Genomic DNA, 27,642 nt, shown 5'->3' on the forward strand with positions numbered 1-27,642 from the left:
AAAGGGGCTTATGTGTCCACAATTGAACAAAAAAAATCTATAGGTGCTCCAAAGGAAGCTTTCACTATCCAAACACGAAGAAAAGATCATTTGTTGACAAAAAGATGAGGAATATAAAGCTAGTCATCTGAACCGGGGGGCAAGCAAACCTTAACATTTAGCTTTTAGAACCAGAGGATATGTATAAGAGTAGTAGTACGAGAGTATGGATATATTCTAAAAGAAAATAATTAAATGTAAAATGGATTTATGAGCAATTTGAACTAATTAAAATTAAGTCAATGCTTTATTTTCAATCATGATTCAAGTGGCATTTTGTACTGTGTCTCAAAAGAATTTCAATTTCCCTTTTCTTCACCTCAATCTCAAATCCAACTGACTCAAAACCTTGAAATAAAGTTAAATTGTCATGAAATACTGATCTTTAAATTCTTGCTTGCTAATATACCAATGTTTGCGTCTTGTTTTGTGTTTTGTATTTGTCAGACGTTTCTTCGATATTTGTTTTCCTTGATTGAAACCTGTGCAGCTCAGCTTCACTGTAAACATGTCAGCTACATGTGAGTCATCCTGCTTTATGGTTTAGTCATATCACAGAAGGGAATTGTATTATTAGAACGAGATATGGCCAAGTATGGGTGTGCCTGCTATCACGAACGCAAAGAAATGTCAGCCACCCAGAATATCCAAGCAGCAGAAAAGCCCCTGAATGCTTTTTTAGAAACCATGACACGTAAAACTGTCTGCAGCGTATTTGTTTACAAAGGAGGATGGAGGAATATTTGACATTTGTGCATGGAGAGTTGTGTTATGAGCTTCCCTGAAATTATGCCTGTGCACTCAGGAACAGGGGATCCTATTAGCAAGGCTTCAGCGAGACTCCCCAGCTAATGCTGCTTTTTCTCTCCTCTGATTTTCCTCTTTGTTAGCTGAGGTAATGCTCCAGAGATCAGGTGCTCACATGGAAGAGAGGCATATGCTGCGGATGACGGAGAAACAATAATTTCTGTTGATGTAAATTGATGAATTTTGATGATTTAGAAGTAATTTACAATGCAAAAGAAAGCACTTAATTAAATAACTAAAGTTAGAGTTTTTTAACTTGTTTTGTTATTCGATCAAATAACAAAACGTTAGTGTTCTCCAGGAAGTGTGAATTCTGTAATGTATGGAGATTTGAGTTCAAAATAACCCTTCACTGCTGCGTCTTCACAGTTTACTTATTTGCAGGTGCCACATTTAGATGCAAGCGAGATGGATCCCTGGACCTTTGTATAATGTCTATACACCACAATGGCACAATCTCACACAGTGTTGAACACATAACAGCAACATCTGTTTCTTGTTGACGTGTCTATGAACAAGGTCACATTTGCCGCTACGACTGTAGATATCACTTCATTTTATCCAGGATGTTGATAAATAGGTTTTTACACGACAGACACCGTTTTGTATATTATAGAATAATGTAAAAACATCATTTATTTTATCTGTGAACATGTATTGAATGTAATATACAATAGAAAGAAGAGAATAGCAAACTATGCTCAGCTATAGGTTTAATGGGTATAAAGGCATTAACGTAGTTTCCTAGATATTGAAACTTATTATATAACGAGTATAAAGAGTTTAAAAGGTTTTTCGAAATACTAACGATATTTATCCAACGCTAAGTTCTCTCAATTTTTTTTAAAGGGTTTTATCTTCTTTTGAATAATCCCAAATTCTAATAACTGCAAAATCATTTAGTTTTATTTTAATGTATCTTTGAATATGTTCCAAGGGATCATAAAAAACTGTTATTATCCTTGTATCTTTGAATGGCAGTGCTGTGCATTGTAAAGAGTGTGTACTGAATGAATGGCAAACACAGCAATATCGAAGGAGCAGATGTCCTGGTGTCACGTTTAAATTCCGTACCTCGCGATTTGGGCCCTGTTCGGATAATTCAATGCGAATGAAGCTTCTTTCAATAAACTGTAACGCAATATTCAATTATAGGCTCACGGGCCAGATGCCCCAGCGGACAAACAAATGGCTTCAGTGAGAATCGAATGCATGTGGGAATAATGGTGGGGGTGCTCGGGATGATAATGTACACTAGTGTCTGAAACTTATGAATATTTTGTTACAGTATGCAATCAGAACCTTTGCATTAATCATTCATGGTCCTTGTGGCCCATTATTTTCTGCTATTCAATTATTAATGCTTTTGGACTGACTTTCTTTACATAATCAAGTACCTATTGTTGGCTGCTATAAGTTGCTCTGTATAGACAGAAGCATTAAGTGTCGTTAGAGTTAAGATATACAACAGCGGTATATTGTTCCTTCCCTCTTGTGCTTTGAAGCCTTTTGTTCAGTTCACATTGTCGGAAAAGACATGAGATACAGTAAATATCTGAATAATGACCCAGACTGTGTTTCCTTTCCATCCCTCCCCCAAAACCATCCATCCTTCTAGAGTTTTTCTTAGAGCTACTGGACAACTCGGAGAAGTCCCTCCACAGTATGTTCAAGCGGACGTACGGGAAGCTGTACATGCAGAACTCCGACGTGTTCCAGGACCTGTTCACCGAGCTGAAGCGCTACTACACGGGAGGTAACGTCAACCTGGAGGAGATGCTGAACGACTTCTGGGCCCGGCTGCTGGAGCGCATGTTCCAGCTGCTCAACTCCCAGTACCACTTCACAGACGACTACCTGGAGTGCGTCAGCAAGTACACAGATCAGCTGAAGCCCTTTGGGGATGTGCCCAGGAAGCTCAAGGCCCAGGTCACCAGGGCCTTCATCGCTGCACGGACGTTCGTGCAGGGCCTCATGGTCGGCCGGGAAGTCGCCAACAGGGTCGCCAAGGTGAGCATTGTTTTAATGGCAGTTTTAACAATTGTTTTGTTTTTTTTGTTGCTCAAATTGAGTCCTTGTGTCTCTTATATAACTGTGGTTTTATATTATTTTATTATTCTCATGGATGGGAACTTGGTAAATATTTATTAAATCTACTCTGTTTTTGATTTGCCTTACTGTTCATACTTTAGTGTGTTCTGTGTACTTAAAAACCTCCTCTGTGGATTTACCATCATCATTTAGAATTAAATTGCAGGAGAATTCCTTATTAAAAGTTCTGAAATCGAGAACAAACATGTGCATATCGACGTAGAGGACTTTCTTTAATGCTTGAACTTGATCTCCTGGTGCGGGGTCCAGTGTTTCATCGTACTTGTGCTGAACTCAGTTCACTGTGCGATCCTCATTTCCGTGGAATCACCCGCAGAGTCCAAAGCTTTGTAAAACAGGGAAGATGAAAGCATATTTCCCCTGAGATTTTCTGATTTAGTTTTATTTCAGTGTCCCTCTTATACTAAACTTTAACTATGTTTTTCTTAATTTTAAACAAATGTTTCCATTCTCACTTCTTTATGTTGCCGTTTATTGTTGCTGCTGTTGTTGCTGATGGTTTTTTGGATCGAGAGTTTAGTTGATTAGTTTCCGTAAAAAATAAATATGTTTTTCAGAGCATTATCAAACATGGGAGATTAAAATGTCTTTAAAGGCTTAGCTGATATGTTTTCTAAATCCATGTTAAACACAGAAAGTTATGCAAGAGCCCTCACTGATGTTTAAACTGTAAAACATTATATAACTGTTTACTGTTTGTGACAGTTTTCGCTTTAAAGTGTTTAGAATTTTATTTTCATTTAAGTTTAACACGTTGGATTAATAGTCGGTTTCCTGAAATATATCTTTTATCAAAATGTATCACACATGATCTTGTATAATAACAGTTTATATCAACACAATTTAAAACCTATAAAAAACACTTATGAACAGAGAATAAATGAGCCTTGTTGGAAGATTAAAAAAACTCCTCCCTGCACACTTACCCTGTTTTAAAAAAACATCTTGACTCGTTATGGATTTGTGCTTTAAAAATAGAAATGGTAATTATCTATTTTTGATACTTATTCATCTTCTAGTTTTATTCAATTGATGACAAATCATTATGACTGATTCCATCTTGCAAGTTGTTGACCCTATCAAAATCAATATTCTTCACCCTCTATGAGATACAAATGATATAAAACGGATTATTCACAAGTTCAGACGTGAGTTTAAAAAAGTCTTCAGTTCAGCAGCGATCTGATTCTTTTCATCAAATTTTTTAAGCCGGAAACTCTTTGTCCCTTTAAGTTCAATAGGGAAAGATAAAGTAGGCGAAAGAGCGAGGGAGCAAAAAGTAAATGAGATGTTCTCAGTTTGAGAAATAACTTTAATCATGCCTATGTTGGAGCCTTAACTGCTACCATCTGATAAGCAGTGGCCTCACTCAGGCAGATCACAGAGCTGGGTAGATTCCACACTTTACTTAATGTGTAATATAGGAAAGTGACTATAACCACAAATAGAGAAATTATTTAACACTTATGTCAAATGATATCAAAAACATTGATCATTACTATTGTAGTAGTACTTTTCTGAGTGTTTTAATGTGCATTATTTATATTTAAATCAAAGTATTCAGTATTGGTGAGAGATAATCAGACCAAAGAAATTCATTAATCTGAAACTGACTCTGAATAGATCTTAATGTACTTTGGTGCAGAATTAAACACTTTAAGCACCATGTAACCTACACATTAGTGATATTTAATATATTGTTATACCATATAGTCACATATGTGAAACACTTTCTATAAAGGTGGTTGTTTAGGTTGTTTATAAGATATTTTTTAACATCTATAATATAGATTATCTTGTCAAAGACGATTTATCTTCACACACATGAAAAGGCTGCGTTCAGATTCATAATCCTCCTTATGGTTTCTCTTCAGTAAACCAAACACTAAACCACTGCCCACTTTATTACCACTGGGTCTGAAACTGAACCACCAGCGTGCCTTATTGTCATGCTCCTCGTCTGCTCACTGTATGCACATAATAAAGGGGGATTGTGGGAATTTGCATCATGATAAGCATGTCGATATGAGAGGGCTGTATCCTCTCCACGCTACCGTGCTGCCATATATCATCTCTGAAGAGTCAGTCATGAATTATTATTTCATTTTTGCCTTGCTTGCTCTCCACCAGTCCTCCGTGGCATAAACATTTTAGATGAAGGGTTAAAATCAGCACCTCTATGCGTCTGTCCCAGGCTTATAAGGCTCTGTCACTTTGGATCAAATCCCATATTCCCTGCTTCCTCATCAATAATGAAGAGGAGCCAGGAAACAGTGTGGCATAGCTGAAGGTTGTCAGGCTGGTGAACAACCGCAGAACTGGAGGTGAAAAGTTGCTTGACATGACAAATCACCTTGACCCAGGGATCACCCTGGTATTTGCTGCTTTCAGCGACACAAATCCACTTCCTCTCCCCACCACACAGTCTCAGAGTACATGCCAATCTGTTACTTCTCAGGTGTGAGCACAGGACTCTATACAAGGTGCTTTCTGTTCTATTTCATATCCATAAGTGCATTTATGTGTGTTTTGGTGGAGTGCCAAGCTACATTACAATATCTCCAGAAATCTGTGTTAGGCTTTGTAAGCTTGTCCTGCAGTTTCTGTTGTTTTAGTAGATCTCTGGAGCAAATGTTGGTCAAACACACATCACAGCTGGACTGTAATCACACCTCACTGTGTGCTGTAATAAAAACTAAACTACACAGTATTAACAGCAAAGTCGACCTATGTCTTAACAATGAAAGCATGCATAATGTAGAATGCATGTTGTCATAGTAGAGTTTTTAAATTTAAACTCCACATAGAAGTTATTTGCTCCTTTTCTGTTATAAATCACTAGTATGTGTTCCATGGTTCCATTCACAAGCATATATCAACATTCAGTGATTTCATGTCAGCCATTAGCAAAGGGATGCCACTGCAAGTCCAACCTGAATTAAACATGTTTTCACAATATGTACAGTGAAAAAGCTCAGTTTGAAGTCAATGGATTGAACGGTTGTTGGGAAAATCAAAAGACAGTCGGATATTTCTAAATTTATCAGAAAGATAATATAGCTTAATTGATACTAAAATGAATTTATTTATTTATTTCATCACACAATCTTACTAAAGTGATGAATTAAGTTGTAATGAAAAGTTTAAATCTGTTTTACATCAGAAATAGTTCCACTCCACATTGACTTAAACGTTAAGATGAAACAAACATTACTGTCCATATATGTTTTGAGTTTAAGTACATGTAGATTATAAATATAGTATATGAAGAGTGAAACATTTGTCTTTGCATTATGTTTAAATGAATTATGAATGTAATTGCCTGACAATCTCATAACTTCTTACATTACAGGAGTAAAGCTGATTTACACAAAGCTACATCCATCAAAAGCTTTCTCCATGACAGAATATGCTGATGAAGTAAACACTTTTGAGTTGAGGGATTTAAACTGGGAAGATTCCTACTGGTTGATGAGCAGTATTATTATAGAATGTTGTCTTGTTTCAGCCATGGGTCTTTAGTCTAATTAGTATGTGAAGTGTTGCATATGCCCCCCGGTGAGTTGATCTAACTCAAATAATGAAATTAGATGTGAAATTCGCGAAACCTGCGGTTTTCCAATGAAAATGTGCTGCTTTCAACCATCTGTCTGTTCAGAGCAGCGCTGATGATCATGAGCCTACATACATTATTACTGCTAACAGACAGTTATGTTTGCACTGAAGTCAGAACAGGAGAGATATCGCCCCATAACATGGGATTGGACTGGATCTACACTGAACAGTTTCCTGGACGTCTATCCCGGATTAAGAGCAGAATCTCTCTGGATTACAGTTTATGATGACCATTAAGAGTTTTATCCTCAGGGTACTTAAAACACAGTCCAGCCACATTAAGACCTGCTCAGAGAAGATTGCAGGGATTTGGACCTTTTGAACGTTTTAAAGTTTAGGCGTTTAGAGTACTTATCACTCACTCTGTGTATACTCATGGGGAGCCGGCCTAGTCCGCGGTGCATATTTAGCCCTGATGATGGAAGGAACTGGGGTATTTTGCACTGAGGGATTTGTTTTTCCTGATGGCTTATACTGTCATGTTGATCTCATTATACACTCATTTCCTACCACGAACTGTCAGATCATTTAACATGAAGCTCCGAGGCAGTTTCTAATCTTTACACAACATTTACCTTAGATTAATGTTCTGCCAGATTACTGAGCCCTTTTGCTGACATGTGAGCAATACCAGCATCGCTTCAACGTGGTTTCCTCAGTTTGTCTTGGGTGTATTTTTTTTCTCATCTACTTTATGTAGTCGCTGCCATACATCAGCGTAGCCTGCTCACTGTCAAGGCGAAGCAGTAAAGGGCATTCAACAGTCAAGCTCAGACAAATGTGCCATTCTATTTTACCAAAGAAAAGAGGAATGGAAACACCCAGCATAGCCTGAGCTGCACTCTATTTCCTTCATATCCTCATATCACATGTGTATTTTTCTCCCAGCAAACACAATGGGTCCTATAGAGTAACGTGATCCCTACAGAAAAAAAACCATAGATACCAACAAGTGTTATAAGTGCATTTCTAAATTAACTAACATTTAATGTGTATTTACCGAACTGTGTTTCCCTGGTGAACTTCACATACATTACTAGTTAGTGGTTGTTTGTAGATTCTCAGGCAAACTTGAATAAGTATGCAGTAATATGTGTATTAATATACAGTTTGAGGACAGCCTAACCAAAACCTTACCCCCTCCCCCCAAACCAGGACCTCGGAAATGATGTTTTGCCTCATTAGGACCAGACTCTAGTCCCCATGCGGTTCACCAGTTCTGACAAGTTCAGTGTTTACGCAAAACAAAAATTCCTAAATTGTTAAATAAAACAAGTACACACACACACACACACACACACACACACACACATACTATTGACAGTGATATGCACATGCGGCACTAATAAGCGGCTAGCAGTGGCTAAGCTTCCTCAAATGATCATGTAAATATTATGCTGAAGCTTCTTGTTTGGTGAATGTTATTAGGATGCAAACGCTAACAGGCTGCAGTGATGCAGTGGTTGCAGAGAGTCAGACTGCAGATCCACAAAAGTGTGCGTTTATTAAACCAACAGACCCGCAAACCACAGCCTCTCTCTCTCTCTCTCTCTCTCTCTCCCCTTCCTCACACACACACACACATGCACACACACACACACACACTCATGCTTACACACACGCAGGGTGAATCCTTTAGATCTTAGCGGTGACCTTTAACAAGATAACAGCCAACATGTGTCTGTCTTTTTTAGCCTGGTCCGATGCTTCATAAATGATAGTCTGTGTGCAGAGAGATGTGAGACAGATGTCGGTACTTTGTAGTTCGGTAATGCCGATCATGGACAGACAGGGCATCAGGTGACCTGGACCTTCCGGTGAGAGATATATAAAGAGACAAGATGAATTCTTATCACAGTGTTTGGACGTTTATAGCTCGAAAAATATAAAATGTTAAAATGTGGTTGACGCAGTAAAGTAGTTTGCATCGATTTATAGCATAAAATGATTGATTCTGACAGTATCTGTTGTCAACAGCTGCTTTAGACTGTGGGACTCCTTCAGGTTATTTAATAAGCCATTTGAAGGCAGCAGGTGAGCATGAAGAAATAATTGGCCAATGAAGCTGATGGAGTCCAAAATTAGCAAATTGAGCGAAATGAAATAAAGAAACATTTACTAAAAAACAACAAATTAGGTACATATAAGATATGTTTTATAATAAGGGGAGTCACAGTTCAGTATCTGGATTTGTGATTGAGATGTTTCACAGGTTTTACTCAGGGCAGAGTAATGGATCCTGGTCCGTCTATGTTTCTCTGCCTAGGTCCACTTCTACAGATTCTACAAACTTCTCTCTTATTTATTCTCTCTCTCTCTCTCTCTCTCTCTCTCTCTCTCTCTCTCTCTCTCTCTCTCTCTCTCTCTCTCTCTCTCTCTCTCTCTCTGCCTCTCTCTCTCTGTCTGTCTCCTTCTGCTGGCGCACCGCTCACACAGCTTGCTGAGGATAAGGCCTCAGCTACAGTGCTGTGACAGCAGATGGCAACTGGCTCAAAAAAGGTTGGCACGTAATCGGGAAATGTGCTGCACCAAAGATGTCCCTTTTAATTAAAAGATTTTGATCTGCGGTGAACTGCAGAATGTTTGAGAAAAAAAAAATGAGAGACAGCATGTGGTCTGAAATGCAGGGACATGATATGAAAGTACAATAAAGAAATATACTGTATACTACAGTGTACGCTCCCCCCCCCCCCTTCATCTTATACTGAGAAGTCTAAAAGATAGGGACTCAGTCAGCCTGACAGCGAGAGGGAGAAGGTTAAGAACAAAATTCAAAGGAGGGAAAGTTGACAAAAAAATGAAAAAAATTTAAAAAGGAAATAAAAAAAGCGTTAGTCATCCGTCTTCTCCAACCACTAGTGACAATATGTCACATCGTCTGACTGTTCCAGCCCGGATCATATCCTGTGACGACTTCTTTGCACCTTTATTTGAAGTGTATGGCACCACATCTTTATTTAACAAGCACTTAGAGAAGCTTGTCAGCACCAATGTAGTTACATTTGTCCCGAGGTTTCTTGGCAGCCACCAGAGACCTGTGTGCCCCTGACATTCCGGCTGGGTCGCAGACCTCTGGAGTCAGATGGACACAGGGTGAGGGCTGAGTTCTCCTCCGGAAGGCAGCGCGGCAGATGGATAACAATGTCGCCTCTGCAGGTTTTTTTGCTGCCGTTAGCTCGTGGCTGCGCTGTCTCAAGTCATTGAGCGGCATGCGCTTGGCTTTTAATGTGTTTGCACTTGTCTTGATAAATTAAAGAAACAGTCCCAACTGCTGCTCCAGACATGCCACATAACATGGTGGATGTCAGGGTGAATCAACGGCCGATCCCATGCATCACCAAAGACAGACACTTGAGCTGACTGCCGTGTGTCGCGGGTGGGCTCTCCGAGTACCACTGTGTCGCTGCACCGAGGCACAGCTGCTCACATGTGGATTATTCTGTCAGCCCGAGACGTTCATTGATTTGACAGCAACAGATTTTTAGTGCAGCTTCTGTGGAGTTGTCTTCGGCTCCCTCTTGCATTTAACATGCTGAGTGGAGAGAGAGTAAAGTTCAGCGAGAGGTGCAGGAAGAGGACGTGATTATTACAAAGTGCTGCAGACCATGTTTTATTATCAATGACAACTTGAGTGCATCCACCATCATACTGGGCTCGGTCTGTGATTGTATGTACAGAAGGATTAATATTTATCTCAGGTTTACCAGTTTAGTTCTTTTATACCGCCTCAGTCTCCAACTGTGTTTGCCAACTGGCATCTCTCTGCGTTACAAAGACAAATATGTTTGTGAATCTCCGTCTATCTTTGTGTCTATGTGACGCTGTTCTTGCAAAGTGCCTCGCCAAGAAGTACACAAATATAATTCAGCGTACTGTTTGTTTTTCAAATATCTGAACAACTGCCATGCCCATTTTTAAACAGATTCTAGTATACACAAATACATCCTCTACATTTCTAGCTGCATTTCTGACAGTGTTTTGAAGTTACATATGTTAACATTTGGAATTGAAGAGTGGTGTCAGAGTCCAGCGGATCTACACACTTTAGCAACAAAATAGGGCAGTTGTCAGCACCTTCCACAAGGACCATCGCTGTGTGAGCATTTTCTGCTCTGGCAACCCTGTGATTAAGATGGGACTATGTTTAGGCAACATGGTTAAGGTCGGATCACCTTCATGGTTAAAAGGAAAGCAATACTTTCTGGAGGACATGTTTGTTTTTTTTGCAAGGCATTACAATAGAGCTCGTTCATCACAACAACAAAAAAAATGTCCATGTTTTGTTTCCTCTTTGACCAGCTCGTTTTTTACAAGGACTCAATGTGCACAAGCTGCTACATTAATGGGTTTATTTCAGGTAATGTTTGTATTTGTTTGCTTTCATTCACTTATGAAAGTCGGCATGACTTTGATGCTGCAGTAAGAGACTGACCATTTAGAAAGGGCTCATACGAATTTGATGTTTGCTCATGTTTTAAGCTTCGATACATATTCAGACATCTCTGTTTGAATTAGTACTAGAACTCAACTTATAATTTAATTAAACATTTTGCCTCAGGAATATTAAATACAGTATCTTCAGTATGACCTCTTCCTCCAGTGAAATTTTTTATTAAAAATCTTGTGAAATATTGTTACGCAGTCACACAAACGTCTTAACCTGCGAGAAGCATCAGATCCAACTACTCCGCTCGTGAGTTTAAACTTTAACGAAGCATCAAATTTTATGAGCTCATCAATTGTGCAAATAAGGACAGTTAAAACGTAATGCAGTACAAATAAAATAAATATCTCTGAAAACTAATTTTACTGTAGGCGTCACGAGAAACGTTACAGTAAATATGATACGTAACAAAAACCACACAGAGCTGTGTTTTTCATGGCAATGTATATAATAAGCAGCAGCTGTGCTTTATGAGCTTTGCATGAATACATAAACTACTGCATAAACCAAATGCCGACAGAACATGATGCAGACAGATCTTTAAGCTCAACAGAAGATCATCTGTCTTGCAGGATACGATTCTTGACTCGACTCCTGTTAGATCTTGTTTTAACACATCCACACCCAAGCATCGTGTTTTCAGGTTGTCCATCCGTCCGTCCCGATCTCATGAGCGTGTTATACCAGTAACCTCCAGGGAGCTTTTTAGATTTGGCGCGGCCTCGGTCTTAATGGCTAAGTAGATTTTGTTGGTCAATGTCACTGTGACCGCATGAAACTCATTTGTTGGTCATAACTCAAGAATTCCCACCTGATCCAAAAGCTCAAGGGTCAAATTCTCAGTGACATGATAATGTTTTATAAAAAACACTTTTCTGAGCATTATTCCAACATCTTGGTTCAGAAACACAAAGGGAGATTTTTACATATTGTCCAAGTTTATAAATAAGTACGGATGGATAAGAATAAACTCACCTTAGCCCTTTGGTAAAACCAGATATTTGATGTAACCAGGCACATGTTGCTTTTAAACAGATTGTAATCTGATTTACATGGCGACAGATAACTCCTATTGCCATTGACACTAACGGCTGTGGAATTGAGTAGGGACACTGGGACAGCAATGCGATCTTACATCCATGTCCAATCAGTACGAAGCAATGAAACCTGTCACAATAATTATGACAGGACCATTGAGATGGATTTGTTGGGCGACAGCCTCACTGTCCCAAAAGTGTTCCCCTTGATTGGCCTTGGCAACTTGCAAAGTCATTGTCATTTTTCACAACTTCATTACTTGGTGACATGAAGCAATTTCCAGCGTCTCTGCTCTTCCCACTCTGTTACCCCTAAAGGGAGTTCACGCCATATGTGCATGACAACACCCTGTTGGAGAGACAAGGTGATGCCTCCTCAGAGGAGCTCTCAGACATATCGCTCATTATAAAAGTGAGCCTTATCATTTTATTGTTATGAATCCGTTATCTTGGATCTGTTGGATTGCTGCTGTTGGATTCAGGTGAGGATAACGGCTCCAGACTGTGGCCTTTACGGGATAAATTTAGAAATGGCTCGCTTTATTATTGCTCAGGCTTATTAATCCTCAATAAAGTTAATGCTCACATCAGGAGTCTGGCTGACACCTTCAAGCTGCTCTTTCAAAGCAGCAGGATAATGAGTGGGCCGCTGCTTATGTCTCACCCTGATCTTGTTCCTCAAGGTACATCCACTCAGGGACTGTATTTAAGTAAAATTGCTTATTCGACAATTTGAAAATATATCACAAACATCAGTTTGACATTTAAAACTTTTCAGTTTGGGAAACATCTCGTTCTATATTCTCAACTGTGTTTAAAGTATGGCTACACTACAGAGGGAGATGTTTTACTTGTGACTGGGCTACAATTATTTAAGACGTAACTCTGCAGATTAGGAATTTACATTCCAGACATTTTAACATTCACATCAGTAGCTTCACCAAAACAAACTAGTAAAAAAATGCTTAAGCATAACAAGATTGGTAGTTATAACCAAACAGTTTAATATGCTTTCATATTTATTTGTACATTATGAGTACTTACTTTTAATACTTCTAGTACTTTTAGTACTTTTAGTACTTTCTGCGATCAATACTTCACACATTTGGATCATTCAGTTCTTGAGACAGTACTTACCAATAGAATGGCCGCTCGCCGGCTTCACCTCAATAGAGCCTTTTAAGATTTAATGTTTCATCGACCAGGATGTTCATTTGGTGCTTTTAATCTGGTGTCTAGTACTTCGCCTGAAAATAGCGATGCCTATTCAATCATGATATTATCGTGGCAACATAATTAACCAAATAAATAGGTTCATTCATTTCTCCTGTTCAAACAGACATATTTCGACCTGCCACATTGACAACACTCTGACGTCAGAATCATGCCTGTTCACAAACCAATCCAATTAAAATATTTCATACAAAAGTCTTTTGTCCACTCTCTAAATTACTGTGAAACCAAATCTAACCAGATCAGATGTAACTAATGCAGCAATGACATGAACCTTGTTTATTTTTTTGGGTCAGACTTTGGTGTTAAAACGACCAGAGTTACTCTTACATATATTCAGACACAATCAACACGCTCTCCATGCAGCACTTAGACCTCAGACGAGGAAGTTAGTGTTTTATTTTCACTCTGTCTCTGAGACGTCTCTCTCACCACTCCAGCGCTCGCCCTGCTGTGAGATATCCCATCCACTCAGCTGTAAATAACTTCTAACAAGATTATCAGATTATCCTTCACCCAGGGCCACTCTGCAACTGCTGGGCACAGTCACTGCAATAATGTAAAGATCTCTGTAAGATAATTAGTTGGCACCATTTTATTACACATTCTCCAAAGGCTTGCAAACCTCAAGGGCAGCGGGAAACACTTTTGCTTCTTGCAGTGGAAATGTATATTACTTTAATTGCCACTAAAAAGCCACATTGGATAGGAAGAGTGTGGTTGGTTCAGGTCTATAGTCAAGAAAAATCTCCCCGTGTTTTCTTTCTTGTCCGTTAAATTGGCTGTCTAGAAACTGGGCCAAGTTTAATTGAATTGACAGAAACAGATTAATCCGGGAACTTTTTTAAATTATTTAATATTCTCATGAATAAATGCTGCTCTTTATTGGAAGAGTTGGGAGTAGAAGTATGATGGGTATTAAACTGTAGAGAAGATTAACTGTGTTTTGCTGATGTGAAGTAGATGATACCTTATACAACATTTTCATGTGATGCTGGCGTTAATCATACCAAAGCTGTGCAACAGTAAATTTATCTAACGAGTGTATTCCATAGTCAGACTGGTTTTTTTTTTATGATTGCAGTTTAAGCTGGATTCAGTGTCCATAGCGACCGGGCCGGGGTCGAGCCAACCCAGAAAAACAAAAGACACAAACTCTTTTGTCTGTCACCACAGCAATATATTTATATGCAAATCAGCTGGTGAAATAAAATGATTCAAATAGCGTGATAGAAAAAATGTTGTATTTAATCTGTGGGGTATGAGACGAGGAAGAGGGAGGAAGGGAGATTGCTGGAGATGCATGCGGAATGAGAGTGGAACTCCAAGTCTCATCTAAAACCTGTCTCCTCCCTGTCTCAGTTACAGTGGATGGATGAATTGCATACAGCAGTCGCATTTAACTCATGGATTTACACGTGTGATGTCGATTATGTCTGTGCAGAGAGAAAGGTTGACTCGACTGAGATCTAAAGGTTAAAGCCACATGTGAGATATATCTACAACACAAGCCGGTTCAATATATTAATGAAAAGAAGGTCGGATTTGAAGTTGGGTTGTTTCTAATGTACCTACAAATATATATCATTATAAAAATCTTTGAATGTGTAATTGCAAGTGAAATATCTTCTCTCTCTCCAAAGCAAACACTGTGATTGGCGTATACTCGCTTCTTTGTCCAAATGCGGTTATCGCACCTGCCCGTTCCTTCTGTTTGTCCGCGAGTGTCTTGTCCGGCTTTCTCTCCGTCTGTTTCATCTGTATCCATCTCTCTTCCTCCTTGGTGTTTGTTTCCCTGCGCCTGGCAGCGTCTTTGGCTTCCCCCCCTTCGCCTGCTGCATCTCTGTTTGCTCTTGGTTTTCTCTTTTTGTACTCGATCCAGCTCCGGCAGTCGTACGGGACAATGTAGGAATGAAATGTCAGTTAATGCACAGCAACACTTTAAGTAAAGCTCTTAAGCAATCATTAGCGGAGCATAAGTATTTACTAAAGGGTTTGCAACACAATGTAAAGTAACTGTGAGCAGATGTGTTTGTTATAGTACACTCAGCTGGTGTAAGGAATGACAGTATAATATATATTTAATCATATAAAATGCATACTTCATAAGATAAGTCATATTTACTGATGGATATTGTGCATTAATAAATCAGTTCCTGTTCTTGCTCTACCCATTTCCAACATGATGTCACAGCATCCTGACTGTGAAATGTGTCCAATCAAATGAACCAGAATGTATGATAACTCCACTTGCAGACGGATGTAAACAATTTAGTAGAACACGCACCAGCAGACGACATGCAGCGACGGAATTGACAGCTAGCAACCTACTTTAATGGTGTTCTTACACGACATTGCGTGATGTCAGTGGCAGATTGCTAATGTCAACGATTGTTTATTTGATCCTTGTTGCCGGCTGCCAAGAGGCAGTGTGGGCAAATACACTGATATCGTGCATCTACGTCTTTCCTCTCGCTTCCTCGCCCTTATTTGCCGTTTCATCCCTTTCCCTCTCTCTCTCTCACTCGCTTGCTCTCCCTGTCACTGACACACACACAGATGGTGTGGTCATTGTACTAAAAAAAATCAAAGACAACCTTCATTGTATTCATGCTGTATGTGGTGACCTAGCACAGCCTCTGATGTTGCCATGGAGCTACAAACGTGCGCCGGCGTTTTCTTTAATTGTCTTTTTCCTTTTTTTCTCAGTATCCTCCCACTTTAGCTTCAGCAGCAGGTATATCACTGGGCTTTGGGCTTTTTGTCTCCAGCAGCTTTAAGACAAAATTACAAAATTAATATGAATGATAATAATGCATTTCATCTCATGTCTGCCCTGAAAGAGAGATCCCTCCTTTAAAAGTCTACAATTATAATGATAAATGCTGATAATGAGCTTTAAAGCACCTGATAACAGAACTTCTGCATCTACTGGGGTCTTAAAAATCTTTGAATTAAATGGATGGTGACTCCTAAACCTACTCGTCTGGTAGGCCAGTACTACCCAGTATGTTTGGGTCCTCTGTGTTGATAACAGTCCAATCTGTTGCACGAAAGAATATTTCATTGCCATTTCTCCCCAAAAAATGGATTTTTCTTTTTTTTTCAAGACATGTAGCTTTGTGAAAGGCGTCCTTCAGTTGGCTGCTCCTTCCAACATACCACTAACCAATCTGCCAACCTTGAACAGGCAGACACTCGGGCTGTCTCAAGAGTGCAGGTCGGACAAACTCGAAAGTCAAGCATGAACAAAGAGGCTGACAGGCCAATTATCAGATGTAACTTCGCTCTGCATCCAGACGCCAGAGTCCTGTTGCTTTCATTCAAGCTGGTACAATGACAACAATAGGCCCAGCTTTCACAGGAAATCAATGTGGACAGAGTTGTAAAACTCAACTTGTCAAACGGTTTCATCCGGTTGGTTTTCAGATTTCAAGCTCCGGAATATGCAATGTGGAGATGTTTGTCAGATGTTGACTTTTACCCCCCTGAAGTGTGTAATGGGAGGTACACTCCTTAAACAGTGGTTGTTTTAGAAACCTCATGTTAAGCTGATGTTGAATAAAACTCTGACAGTATTGCTTGTGTGTTGCAACATCATTTTGTTTCATCCAACCTCCTCTCTCCAATCATCTCTTTGTTTCTTAGGTGAATGTCGCTGCTGCATGTGTCAAAGCCTTGACCAAGATGCTGTACTGTCCCTACTGCCGCGGCTTGCCCGGGCTGAAACCCTGTCACAACTACTGTCACAACGTTATGAGGGGCTGTCTGGCCAACCAGGCCGACCTCGATCCTGAATGGAACGTCTTTATCGGTAAGAAAAAACACATAGATTCTGATTCAAATCGAGTTCTATTGCTCCCATTTCTCATTTACCTTTTGAAATCTTTCGAGGTCTCTCTGTATGCCTTTGAGCACACTTGCACTTCGAAGTCTGCATGTTACTTTTCCGAGTGTCTTTGAATAGTCTCTGTGGGAATTCAGGATGTGCTGTGTTAGATTCAGCTTTAGAGGATTTACAGAGACAAAACTGAAATCTTATTTGTGCAACCGTTCCCTCTTTTTTATTCCGACTGAAACGTTGTTTGCTCTTGCTGGCGCCCTGGCATAGCGCTTAAAGCTTTGGTCCCTGCTGTTCGGGATTGATAAAGGAGAGCAGATCCTAGGCAAACACATTTTCTATAGTGTTTCCAGCTGAGCTCAGTGAGTAATATAGCACTTCAGTTAGGCTGTAAGTAGCTGGCTGCTGTAAGCCCTCCTGTTAAATGGATACAGAGGAGGCACATAGAGTGTTCCCTCTGGATCTTTTGTAGGCCAATGCTTTATTTCTTATGTACCCCAATCCCATCCTCCCACCCATGCTAACAGTTTTTTTTTTTTATAAATAGGGCGACAGATTTTTTTTTTTTGAAGAGACATCCCTGAAGACCGTGTGTCAAGTGAACTACACTTCTTAGCTCTCGTGACAGGCCCGTCGTTCGAGAAACCATCAGATGACGTAGCGCTCGTTCTCTCCCATGACATTTCTGAAGTCTCAGATCAACACAGGCCCCCATGCGCTGAATGAAATGTCTCACAGCTTTATGGCATGTGTTAAAAAGTTAGTGTCTTGTTCGGTTGTGAAGAGGCAAATCTATTGTCGCGGAGGGATGCCGTGCTTGACAGTAATGGGAAAAGCTGTTGTTGTAGCATACTGATGAATCTGGTTAGACAAAAACACCCTTGAGGTGTTGAAAAAGTGGATTTTTTAATTTTGAACCAGTTTTTGTGCAGATGTTCATTTTTGCTCCGGCTTTGTAAAGACAGTGTTGTTAAGGGTATAATTAGAAATGTAGAACCCAGGGGATGTTTATTTTCACCATGAAAGACAAATCTTTGATGTCTACTGACATTTTGTATTCATTATCTGTTGCTAAAGAACTTCGATTTGCTTACCATGCAGCCCGCGAGAAATATTGATTCGCCTTTCAGAGACAACTTCTAAATGTATCACAGGTCAGTTCTCACCAGTGGAGCACATCTTTGCATTATAGAAATTTATGGATTGAGCCCTTGCACGGTCTGTCACTGTCATCCCTTCAAATCATCACTTATTAGAGAAGGTTACATTAGAGACACGACCTTCAATTTTTTAAGAACCCTCAATGGCATTTGCCTGTGAACTCTGTTCATGCTTAAATGTCACTATTGACAGCATTGAGTGGTAGGACCACAGGACAAAGGAGACACAAGGATTTTTTATTTAATTTAAAACTTCCACAGCGAGAGAGAAAACTGAGATGATGCCTATTATCCGTGTGAATCCAGATAAATCAGGGACATTGATGCAGTAAACACAAATGAAAACAGAAAGAACAAGTATTTCCAAGTCGGCTCCGTTCAATTGAAAGTGAAAAACAAAACTAGATAATGAGTTCCTCCCTTCATAAAATTGAGCTAACATCATTAACACAAGTGTAACAAATTAAGATTGAAAAGGATATTCCAACGTTTGTTTTCTGGATATCAAACTTTGAAAATAAGACAAGTGAGTAACACAAATCGGAAGGTAGAAGGTTGACATGATCAAATTGTTGCATTTAATCATTGTAAATTAAACATATTCACCAAATTACACAAATTGAAATAAAGAGGAATTCCAAACAATTCTTTAAATGGTGTAATTATTTAATTGAAACAGCACTAAAGCTTAAGCATTGACAACGGAGAACCACTAGTAAGACACCAAATTCAGGATAATCCAACAAATGAAGAGACACTTCTGATTTTAACATATACAAATAAACAAGCAGTTTTATATTTAATCGTCGGTATCACATTGCAGCTTCTTCAAGCATTGAAGAGGAGAAAAGAAGAGATGTGCCAGTGCTGTGTTCATTCCTGTTCATCATTGAAACAGCAGTGACCTTGGTGAATACTCTGATGTAGCCTATATACAACCATCCAGACGGAAAACAATAATAATCTCAGCATCCATGCGATGTGTTTCCAATCCACTGTCTGAGTACAGTAGTTTACAGTTTGTAAAGGTTACTGTGATGCCTTTCAGCCTGCAGATGGTAGACAGACTGTCAGTGAACAATGACTATAAACCTGAGAGAGGATGTAATTTACCTGCTCTTACCTGCGCTGAGTGATGTTCTTTAAAGTGTGTGTGTGTGTGTGTGTGTGTGTGTGTGTGTGTGTGTGTGTGTGTGTGTGTGTGTGTGTGTGTGTGTGTGTGTGTGTGTGTGTGTGTGTGTGTGTGTGTGTGTGTGTGTGTGTGCGTGCGTGCGTGCGTGTGTGTGTGTTCAAATGTACAGGAAAGGAATTCATGGTTTGGCCAATGGATGATACCAGACCATCAGTCACCTGCCATCGTGACAAATTTACCCAGCTCTGCATCATGACAGACACATCATTATCATTTTTCTTGTCAGCACCTTGTTAAAATACTCTCAGAGAGAAAGAGAGAGAGAGAGCGGTAGAGAGGGGAGGACTCGCGCTGTTATTTACGAACCACTGTTTTTCAGGCTTACACCAGGATCAATGGTGTTTTGGACTGGCAAGTGACATAATGAATAGAGCTGCAAATGGCCGAAATTAATAGCAGATTTTAATTGACTGTTTGATAAACAGGAGGCACAGTGGTAAGGGGGGTTAGTGCTGCCGCCTCACAGTGAGGGGGTCGTTCTGTTTGGAGTTTCCTTGTTCTCCCTGTGTCTGTGTGGGTTTCCTCAAGATGCTGCGGCTTCCTCCCACGGTCCAAAGACATTCAGGTTAGATTAATTGGCAACAGTAAATTACCCGTAGGTGTATGTGTGAGAATGAATGATTGTTCCTCTCTATATGTCAGCCGTCAGCCCTGTGATGGACTACTAACCTGTGCTGGCTGTTCCCTTCCTCCCTCCCAATGTTAGCTTCACTTCTTCCGTCCAGCTCCCCTGTGACCCTCAAAAGGAGAAGTGATATAAGATAATTGATGGATGGATAGATGGATGGACAGATCATAAAATCCTTCCAAAAAAAGCTATTGTCCACAGCTTCTCAACGGCTCGACAGGGCAGAGCTTTTAAACTTTGGATAACTCCACATTTAAAAACAAAGTGCTGTAAGACCAGGTGTCAAAGTGGGCCAGAATGATCCAGATCGGTGTTAGATTGTGTAAATACATCATTAGATTAAAGAGGAAAAACATATTTTTGTTAGTTTCATGCATAATTATTTTTGTCAATGGACTGTCAAAACATCCACAAAGTTTTTACTGGCCCTGACAGTCTCTTTCTGTGTGCCTGTCATTCAGGGTGCACATGACTGACTGTCTGACATGCACGTCTGTCAAAATGTCATGAACTTCATGTGTGTACTCGCGTCAATGAAACAACACCATTGACTTGTTTATCTCTATGGTGTTATAAAGCAGACTATTTACTTCTTAGGGAGAGGCACTGGATGTGTGCTGTACTATTGCCATCTTTGGTGTTACAGACATTTCTATTCAGGATTCTGTAAGTGGTTTGTCTATCTCTCTGTTAACATCTCTGACACCACTAAAAAGTCATTGATTCTGTTCTTTGCATTTACGGTTTTGCATATTAACATCCCTCACTGATCACGCGTAATGAAAAATATGTGCAAAGTCAATTTATAGCGAGTAATGACTCAATGATTGAGTATAAGAAGTTAGACTTTTCATTTCAGCTGATAAAATGGTGGTAAAGGGTTAAATCCTATATGATTATCAGTGTATGTAATAATGGAAAGACAGACAAGAGTAAGTAGGTAAAGAGCAGCATGGCTTAGAGAACGGTCACTTCTATTTTAATGGATTTATAGTGGCTGTATTGAACTCCTGGCCTTAAATAAGAGGTGGTTTGCAAACCATTGTATTCGCCGCATACACTCGGCTGTGCCTGCGAACACATTATTTCTCCACTAATTGAGATATAGGCTTCACTTGTCCTCTGTTGAGTCCTTTGACACCACAATGTAAGCAATCCTCATTGATTTTATTTGCTCATTTCTTTTTAATTGTGTGGATTGTGTCCCAGTGTAATTGGACCTCACCACAACCCCACAACCCACCAGTCCCAGATAATTCAAGCCAATATATTTGCTGTCCTCCAGGAAGGACTTTCTGTGATGCCTGTGAGATTGTGAAGATGAACATCCTGCCAGTGCTTTGTCTTTAAATGATATGGATTGCTTGGCAGAATCTACGCCTGCTTTGCCGTGTGGTTTAGCCTTCGAGCTGTGTGCTCGCTCAACATCCACATGCTTGAGGAGTATTCATTATACTTTAAGATTCCTTAAGTATGACATAAAAATACTGCATCTTGTAGTTCAAAAACATTTTAGCTTACATACTCAAACTGAGTGAGAATGAAGCTTGATGGTCTCAGTAGCAGACACGACAGGAACAAACAAGCCAGCAAGTCGGTTTCTGCCTGTCACCGTGTTGAAGGCTGGATGAGTCACTTAGCCTCGTGGAAGTGATCTCCATATTCTCAGCATCATCAAGAACCAGTATCTTTTCTATCTAATTGCTACTGGCTGTGCAGAATCTGCAAAAAGCTGCTTTTCTGTATATTGGCCGGAATGCTTATGCAGCTTCACTGTAAACGAGAGCAGCTCTAAGTTACCACAGCAGATGGCCAGCAATGTTTTCTTTATTAATCTCACAGCCTCCACGTAGAATGCAAACTGAATGTCATTACTTTATCCTTGAGAGCATATTATTATCAACAAAAATACATTATCATCTTTTTACTCAAATATGAAGTTTAATTGTATTGCATGTGGTAGCCTGTTTAGATGAGTGGAATTCTGGGAAAAACTCAATAATTTCCTTGCAGAGAAATGAAAAGATTGAGTCATGTAGGGACCAGTCATTTAGCTTAGCTTAGCATTAAGACTAGAAGCAGGAGGAAGGGTGTCAACTTATCAACAGCTCATCCTCGTGTGCAGGGCAGGCTGTTGGAATGAGTTGCACTTCTCCTCCACAACCTTTCCCATGAGGAGCCGAGCACACTAGGATAGTTATGAAAGGTAAATAATATTGCATACATTACATGCTCAACTTGGTAAAAGATGTTCACCTGCTTCTGCAGAGTCTACATTATGTCCCTTGAAATTACACGTCTTCGCCTGTTAGATATTACTTGTCCCGCCAATGTGCTTTTACTGTGGAATAACATCACAGCAAGAAGATAATCAAAATAAACCCTGAGCGATATATCCCTGCCATGTTGTTTTTTAAGAATTCGTTATAAACAATGTTGCTCCATCTATTACTCTCTTTAAAGTATACAGGACTGTTATCTGACTGAAAAGTAGCTGTGGTGGTGAAACCAACCTTTCTGAGAAGTTTAGTGATGAACACTGCACTGCGCTCAACTGAAAGAAAGAAATGCTAAATGATCACACCCTTACACCTCCTTTAACAGACTTGTTATCTATCTAATAGGTGTGTTTCTCCAAATGTTAAAGAAAATGCACAGTTCCCTTAACCTCACTGGATTCCAAAGTAGAAATAGAAGCAGAGACAGAGAGAGCTGAGAAGCAGCCCAGGAAAGAAGCAGCAGCTGCAGCAGTAGAGAGAAGTGTTAATGCGAAATGACACGAGGGTTCACATGTGAGCAATAACAGACACGGTATTTGAGACTTACAATGAGCTGAGTCATCCAGACAGAGCCTAAAGCCAATAAAACTGAAAAAAGTCTTATTAAGAAGTATTTGTTAGTGCTGTTACCATCCAGCTGCGTGAGAGCATGCCTGTGGAGACTCCCCAAAGACACAGATATGTTGGCAAATCACTGAGTCTTTTGCAATTGATTCACCTCTTGCAGCTGCAATCTGAAAAAAACTAGAGTGTTACAGGAATCTGTCTCTGGCGTCTTTGAGCAGAATGTTTTGGCAGTGTTAAAGTAAGACTGGAAGGGTGAGGTTTGTTTTTCGCTTGATACTCACACAGTTTGTTTCTTGTGTTTAAAAACTCGGTTTAACTAAGGACAGTGATTGATGGGAACAAGCCGATTTGGAGTCTCTTCACTTAATTTCCTTTCTGCCGATTGAACAGATAAACAATATGAAACATCTGCAAGTCGTTGTGCACTGCAGCACTTAAAGTCAAACACGATTGCATCAATGTAGTGTGGGAGCGCATCTGCAGAGACATAATGTGTTTGTAATCTCTCATTGCATGTTTTTGCCCTTCAAAGAAAGGTCAGAGAGCTCAGAGGTCTGCTGTGGCAAAAATTAATCCTTGGCTTTACCCCCGTTCCTCTCCGTCGGGTACTTTTAGGACATGGATTGTTTTGAAAAACATCTGCACATTCTTGTTCTCGCTGTTGTTAAAGAAGTATTCCACCAATTTGACATTGCACTTTGTAAGAAAAAGGATGGACAGTTTGTTCTTTTATAGATATTGTTTTTTATATTCAACACGTTTTGTTTTTCTTTCTGTTTTTGCTATAATCATCTAGATCTAGTTTCCAGATTCAGCGCCCATGCTTTATTCAGAGCTAGCATCCAAAAGGCTTTCTACGATTAGCGACTATATGCTGTGATGGACACAAAATAAATAAATGGAAAAAGCCTCGGCGGAGGCGACGAACAGCACTTCAAAGAGGTGACACATTTACTCACTGAGCAGAGTCGCTGTAGTTCCTCTCAGCAAGCATGTAAACAAGGACCCGGGTCCCCAATGCATGTGCAGCGATGCAGTGATGTCTCTCTGACACGGAGATACGGTGCAGGTGCAGAGTGGATTTGATTTATTGTCAGGCCGAAACAATGGCATGGTTAGCAAAGAGTAAAAACACCTGTTCACAAGGAAAACATTTACATTCTGAGGGATTTCATAGATTAATCAAATGAAAGATTAAAAGTTGGATTCTTCTTTATTGTTTGTTTTACCTCCATTATTACAAGCAACAAACCAGAGGGGCACTTGCAGAGGTTTTTTTGGGGATCAGATACACACATTGTACAGTATACCAAGTACACAGACATTTCCACTGTTGCTCCTGTTTATAGATATCAGTACTCTATGTGCTTCATTTTTTATTTGTTGCCAAAAATACTTTATCTTGCAGTGTAAAAGAAGGTGAATTAAATCCCTTTGTAACTCACACTTACACCTAGTTTCAAGGAAATCGGTGGAGAGGTTTTAGCTTAATCCTGCTAACAGACAGATACAAGACAAAGGAAATAACCTTCCTTGTTGAGCTAATGAAGTAACGGATGATTTTTAATTTGAATTCCAATTAATTGTTTTTTTAGATTCCAGAGTTTTTCAAACCCAGAGAAATTCATACTTTGATTCTATAAAACATTTGTCACAAAGACTTCAATTACAATTCCCTTGTGTAAAAGCACCACCTCTGGCTGTGGAGTAAATCACTTGTCACCAGCAGTTTGTGCAGGGTGTCAACAACGTCTGCTGCTGGTTACATTTGGTGTTTATAAGCAGACATTCCCTCCAGTCTGCAGTGGCAGATGGTGAGAGTTATTCTCTCCATTTTCCTCTCTCCAGCTCTGAATCATTGGGCAGACTGGGGACAGTATTTGTGGGCAGTTGGGTGGCAATCCCTCGTGCATTATGTTCATCATTTCCAATCCAACAGAATTGTCCCCCCACCATTAATTCATATCAACACTGGAAGTGCAATTGCTGCACCAACAAAGTTTTGCTGTGAAGCTAAGTGGAAAAATAAAACCGAGGCAAGTTTATCTAATTGACTGAGTTTAAGTCATTTGAGAATATAACTGATAAGAGGAGAGTTCCTGCTTTCATATATATCAAAAACTGTTCAATGCCTCTGTCCCCCTCCTTTGTCACTGTAGAGAATAATCCAAGTGGCATGACCGCTTCCAGTTCACATAACTAGAAGAGTGATCTGCCTTTAAATCCTAAAGACGAGGTCACACATGAGGATTTTGAGCCTGACTGGAGGATTTCTCTTCTCACGAATTTGCACACAACTTGACACTCTGTTCCTCTGATTGACTCCAGAGTGCCCACACAGAGCCCAGTGTGATTTCTTTCCCTTTTCTTATGTGTTTCATTTCAGTTGGGCCAGTCTGTCTTAAGTGGTGTGAAATAGTTCAAGATTTTCCACCTCTGACGTCTGAGAGTGATCCTTCGCCACTGGGCAGGAAGAGAATGATTAACTCGCACTCGTATCGATTTTTTGGTCTTTGCGTTAACTTTTGAAAATCTCATGAGAGAGTCAGAGGCTTGCCTACCTATAGGATGTTGTTTACAAAATCATGTATCACTTGATATCTGCACTGTAGCTGGATCAGAGCCTGTCAGTAAAACGATCAATTAAGTGAAAGCGGGCCCAGACCAACATTTTGTCAGTGTTATTCATGTCAGCATTTTAATCTATAGGTATCCTTCTGCAATGGCTATGAAACCAGAGCACATTTTGTGTATTGAAACTGATTTACAGGCACCTGCTCGGGATGAATCTAGTATTATGTGACAGAAATTGATCTTACAGTTGATGTATTTATTGAACACTTCAGCAACGCTCACTTCATCAAAAATGACAAACTGTTGAAGCGGTTAATTCAACATAACCCTGAGATCAGAAACTCAAGAAGCAGAAATACTCGTTAAATAAAACAATGCTCCTGAGAGGCAGGAATACCACGTATCCGTCTTTTAGCGAGTTTACTTTAAAGTTGTTGATTTGTCATAGAGTCACGTATGAGTGATTGTTGTGTCCCCTGAGGGACTCCGCAGGTATTGGACTCTCTCCAATTCCTTCTGGGTGAGAGAGGGGAAAAAAAGTTTTCCATTAGAAAATAGAAAATAAGAGAGCATGCAGTGAAGCCTGAAGCCAAACTAGAAGAAAAGCTGGTGCTATGTATCTAGAAGCAAACAATCATGCCAATACAACCCACTGTGTCAGTCAATGGGTAGATGGATGGACGCTGAACAAATCAATATTCTATTTGTCAATTTACCATTAGGTTATTAATTATTTCATCTTAACATGAATTCCCAAACAAAAACACCAGTCTAGATAAATGCTAGCTGAAGAGGTAAACACAGAACATGTATGGGTAGTGATCTTAGATTTGAAAAAAGAAGAGCAATGTAGAAAACATCTTTGTGTAATTTTAAACATTTCTCAACATTTACCCAAAACAATGCAAAAGAGAAAGGGAGAACTTTAAACTGCTATCCTCTCTCTGTTCGCATACCATTACAAAATCTATAGACAAAAAGACGTGTTGTGATGTTGTGAAGTAATAACCCAGAGCCTGAATTTGAGCAAAATAATAATAATATTATGATTATGTCTCTTCAAAAGATGTTTAACCAGTTAGCAGTGCTGTAGGTATCAAACCATGTTTTGAGTGACATATTTTTAAAACTCTGTAGAAATGTTTTTGCAATCTGTAAGAAGAAGGACGGATAAATAAGATAACAAGCCCCCTCCCACCAGGACAAGTATCCAGGATAATACACTTGTGACTGCACAGTGGTGACCGAAGGATGCTGGTACAGATGGCATGAGCCAAACATTGTGCATAATTGAAACAGCTTAGTCTGCACACAAAATATCATCCTCTGCGAGCCCCCCCTAAGAGAGTTACGGTTAGAACTGATTCAACGTGAAGATGTCTTTCATCAACAAAGCATTTCAAAGAAGCGTTCCCATATGTGACATCATTTCTGAAGTTATTTAAGCGCGTGGAAGTAACCTGCTCCTCATAGATGTTCATATGGCTGACTCATAGTCACAGTCCATCAAATATTCATTAAGTTGTATGAAAAATAGGTTGTCGAAGCTAATCCGAAACGGCCATTTAGGTCTTTGAGTCTCTTTTTCTGAATGAGTAGAGAATTGCTGGCAGTTTTCCCTCTACTCTCACTAAAGTCCACTGAGGCTGTTTTTAGCATTGGCATCAGAGCAGTGATCTACTAAACATAGTCAAGTGAAGACTCCACAGTGACCTCCGGCCACATCCTGATGAAATCTAACCGAGCATCACGCCCAATTTGAGGCTCCGAAGTAAACATACAGAAAGGCTTCTTTTCACACAGCAGAGGAGGCTATGGTCTGTATATATTTCTATTCATACGTTACACTGTAGCAGCACAGACCAGGCTCACAACATATATAACCTGACACATGGACATTTGGAACAAGAAAAAACAATTTGATAGCCTGAAGTTATTATTGTCAGGCTGGTTTTAACAGGTTTTAACTATGAGTTGACAGATTCAGGGAAGAGCTACACAATGTTAAGATGTATTTCTTGAAACCATCAAGTAAATTAAATAAAAAATATTTTTCAAAAGTTAAATTGTCTCTCCCTGTAGTTAAAACTACATTGATGTTGCAGTTGTTACCC

At 39.6% G+C, this 27,642-nt stretch overlaps 1 protein-coding gene across 1 annotated transcript in view; it reads left to right on the forward strand.

Moving 5' to 3' along the window:
- Nucleotides 1-27,642, forward strand: part of LOC132998924 (glypican-6-like) — a 119,221-nt gene that overhangs the window by 62,219 nt on the left and 29,360 nt on the right. The window contains exons 3-4 of the mRNA XM_061068671.1: nt 2,465-2,856; nt 16,936-17,101. Of these exons, the coding sequence (XP_060924654.1) occupies nt 2,465-2,856; nt 16,936-17,101 (558 nt within the window). The remainder of the gene's footprint in view (nt 1-2,464; nt 2,857-16,935; nt 17,102-27,642) is intronic.

Source organism: Limanda limanda, chromosome 3 (genome assembly GCF_963576545.1).
Source record: "Limanda limanda chromosome 3, fLimLim1.1, whole genome shotgun sequence".
NCBI classification, from domain to species: domain Eukaryota; kingdom Metazoa; phylum Chordata; class Actinopteri; order Pleuronectiformes; family Pleuronectidae; genus Limanda; species Limanda limanda.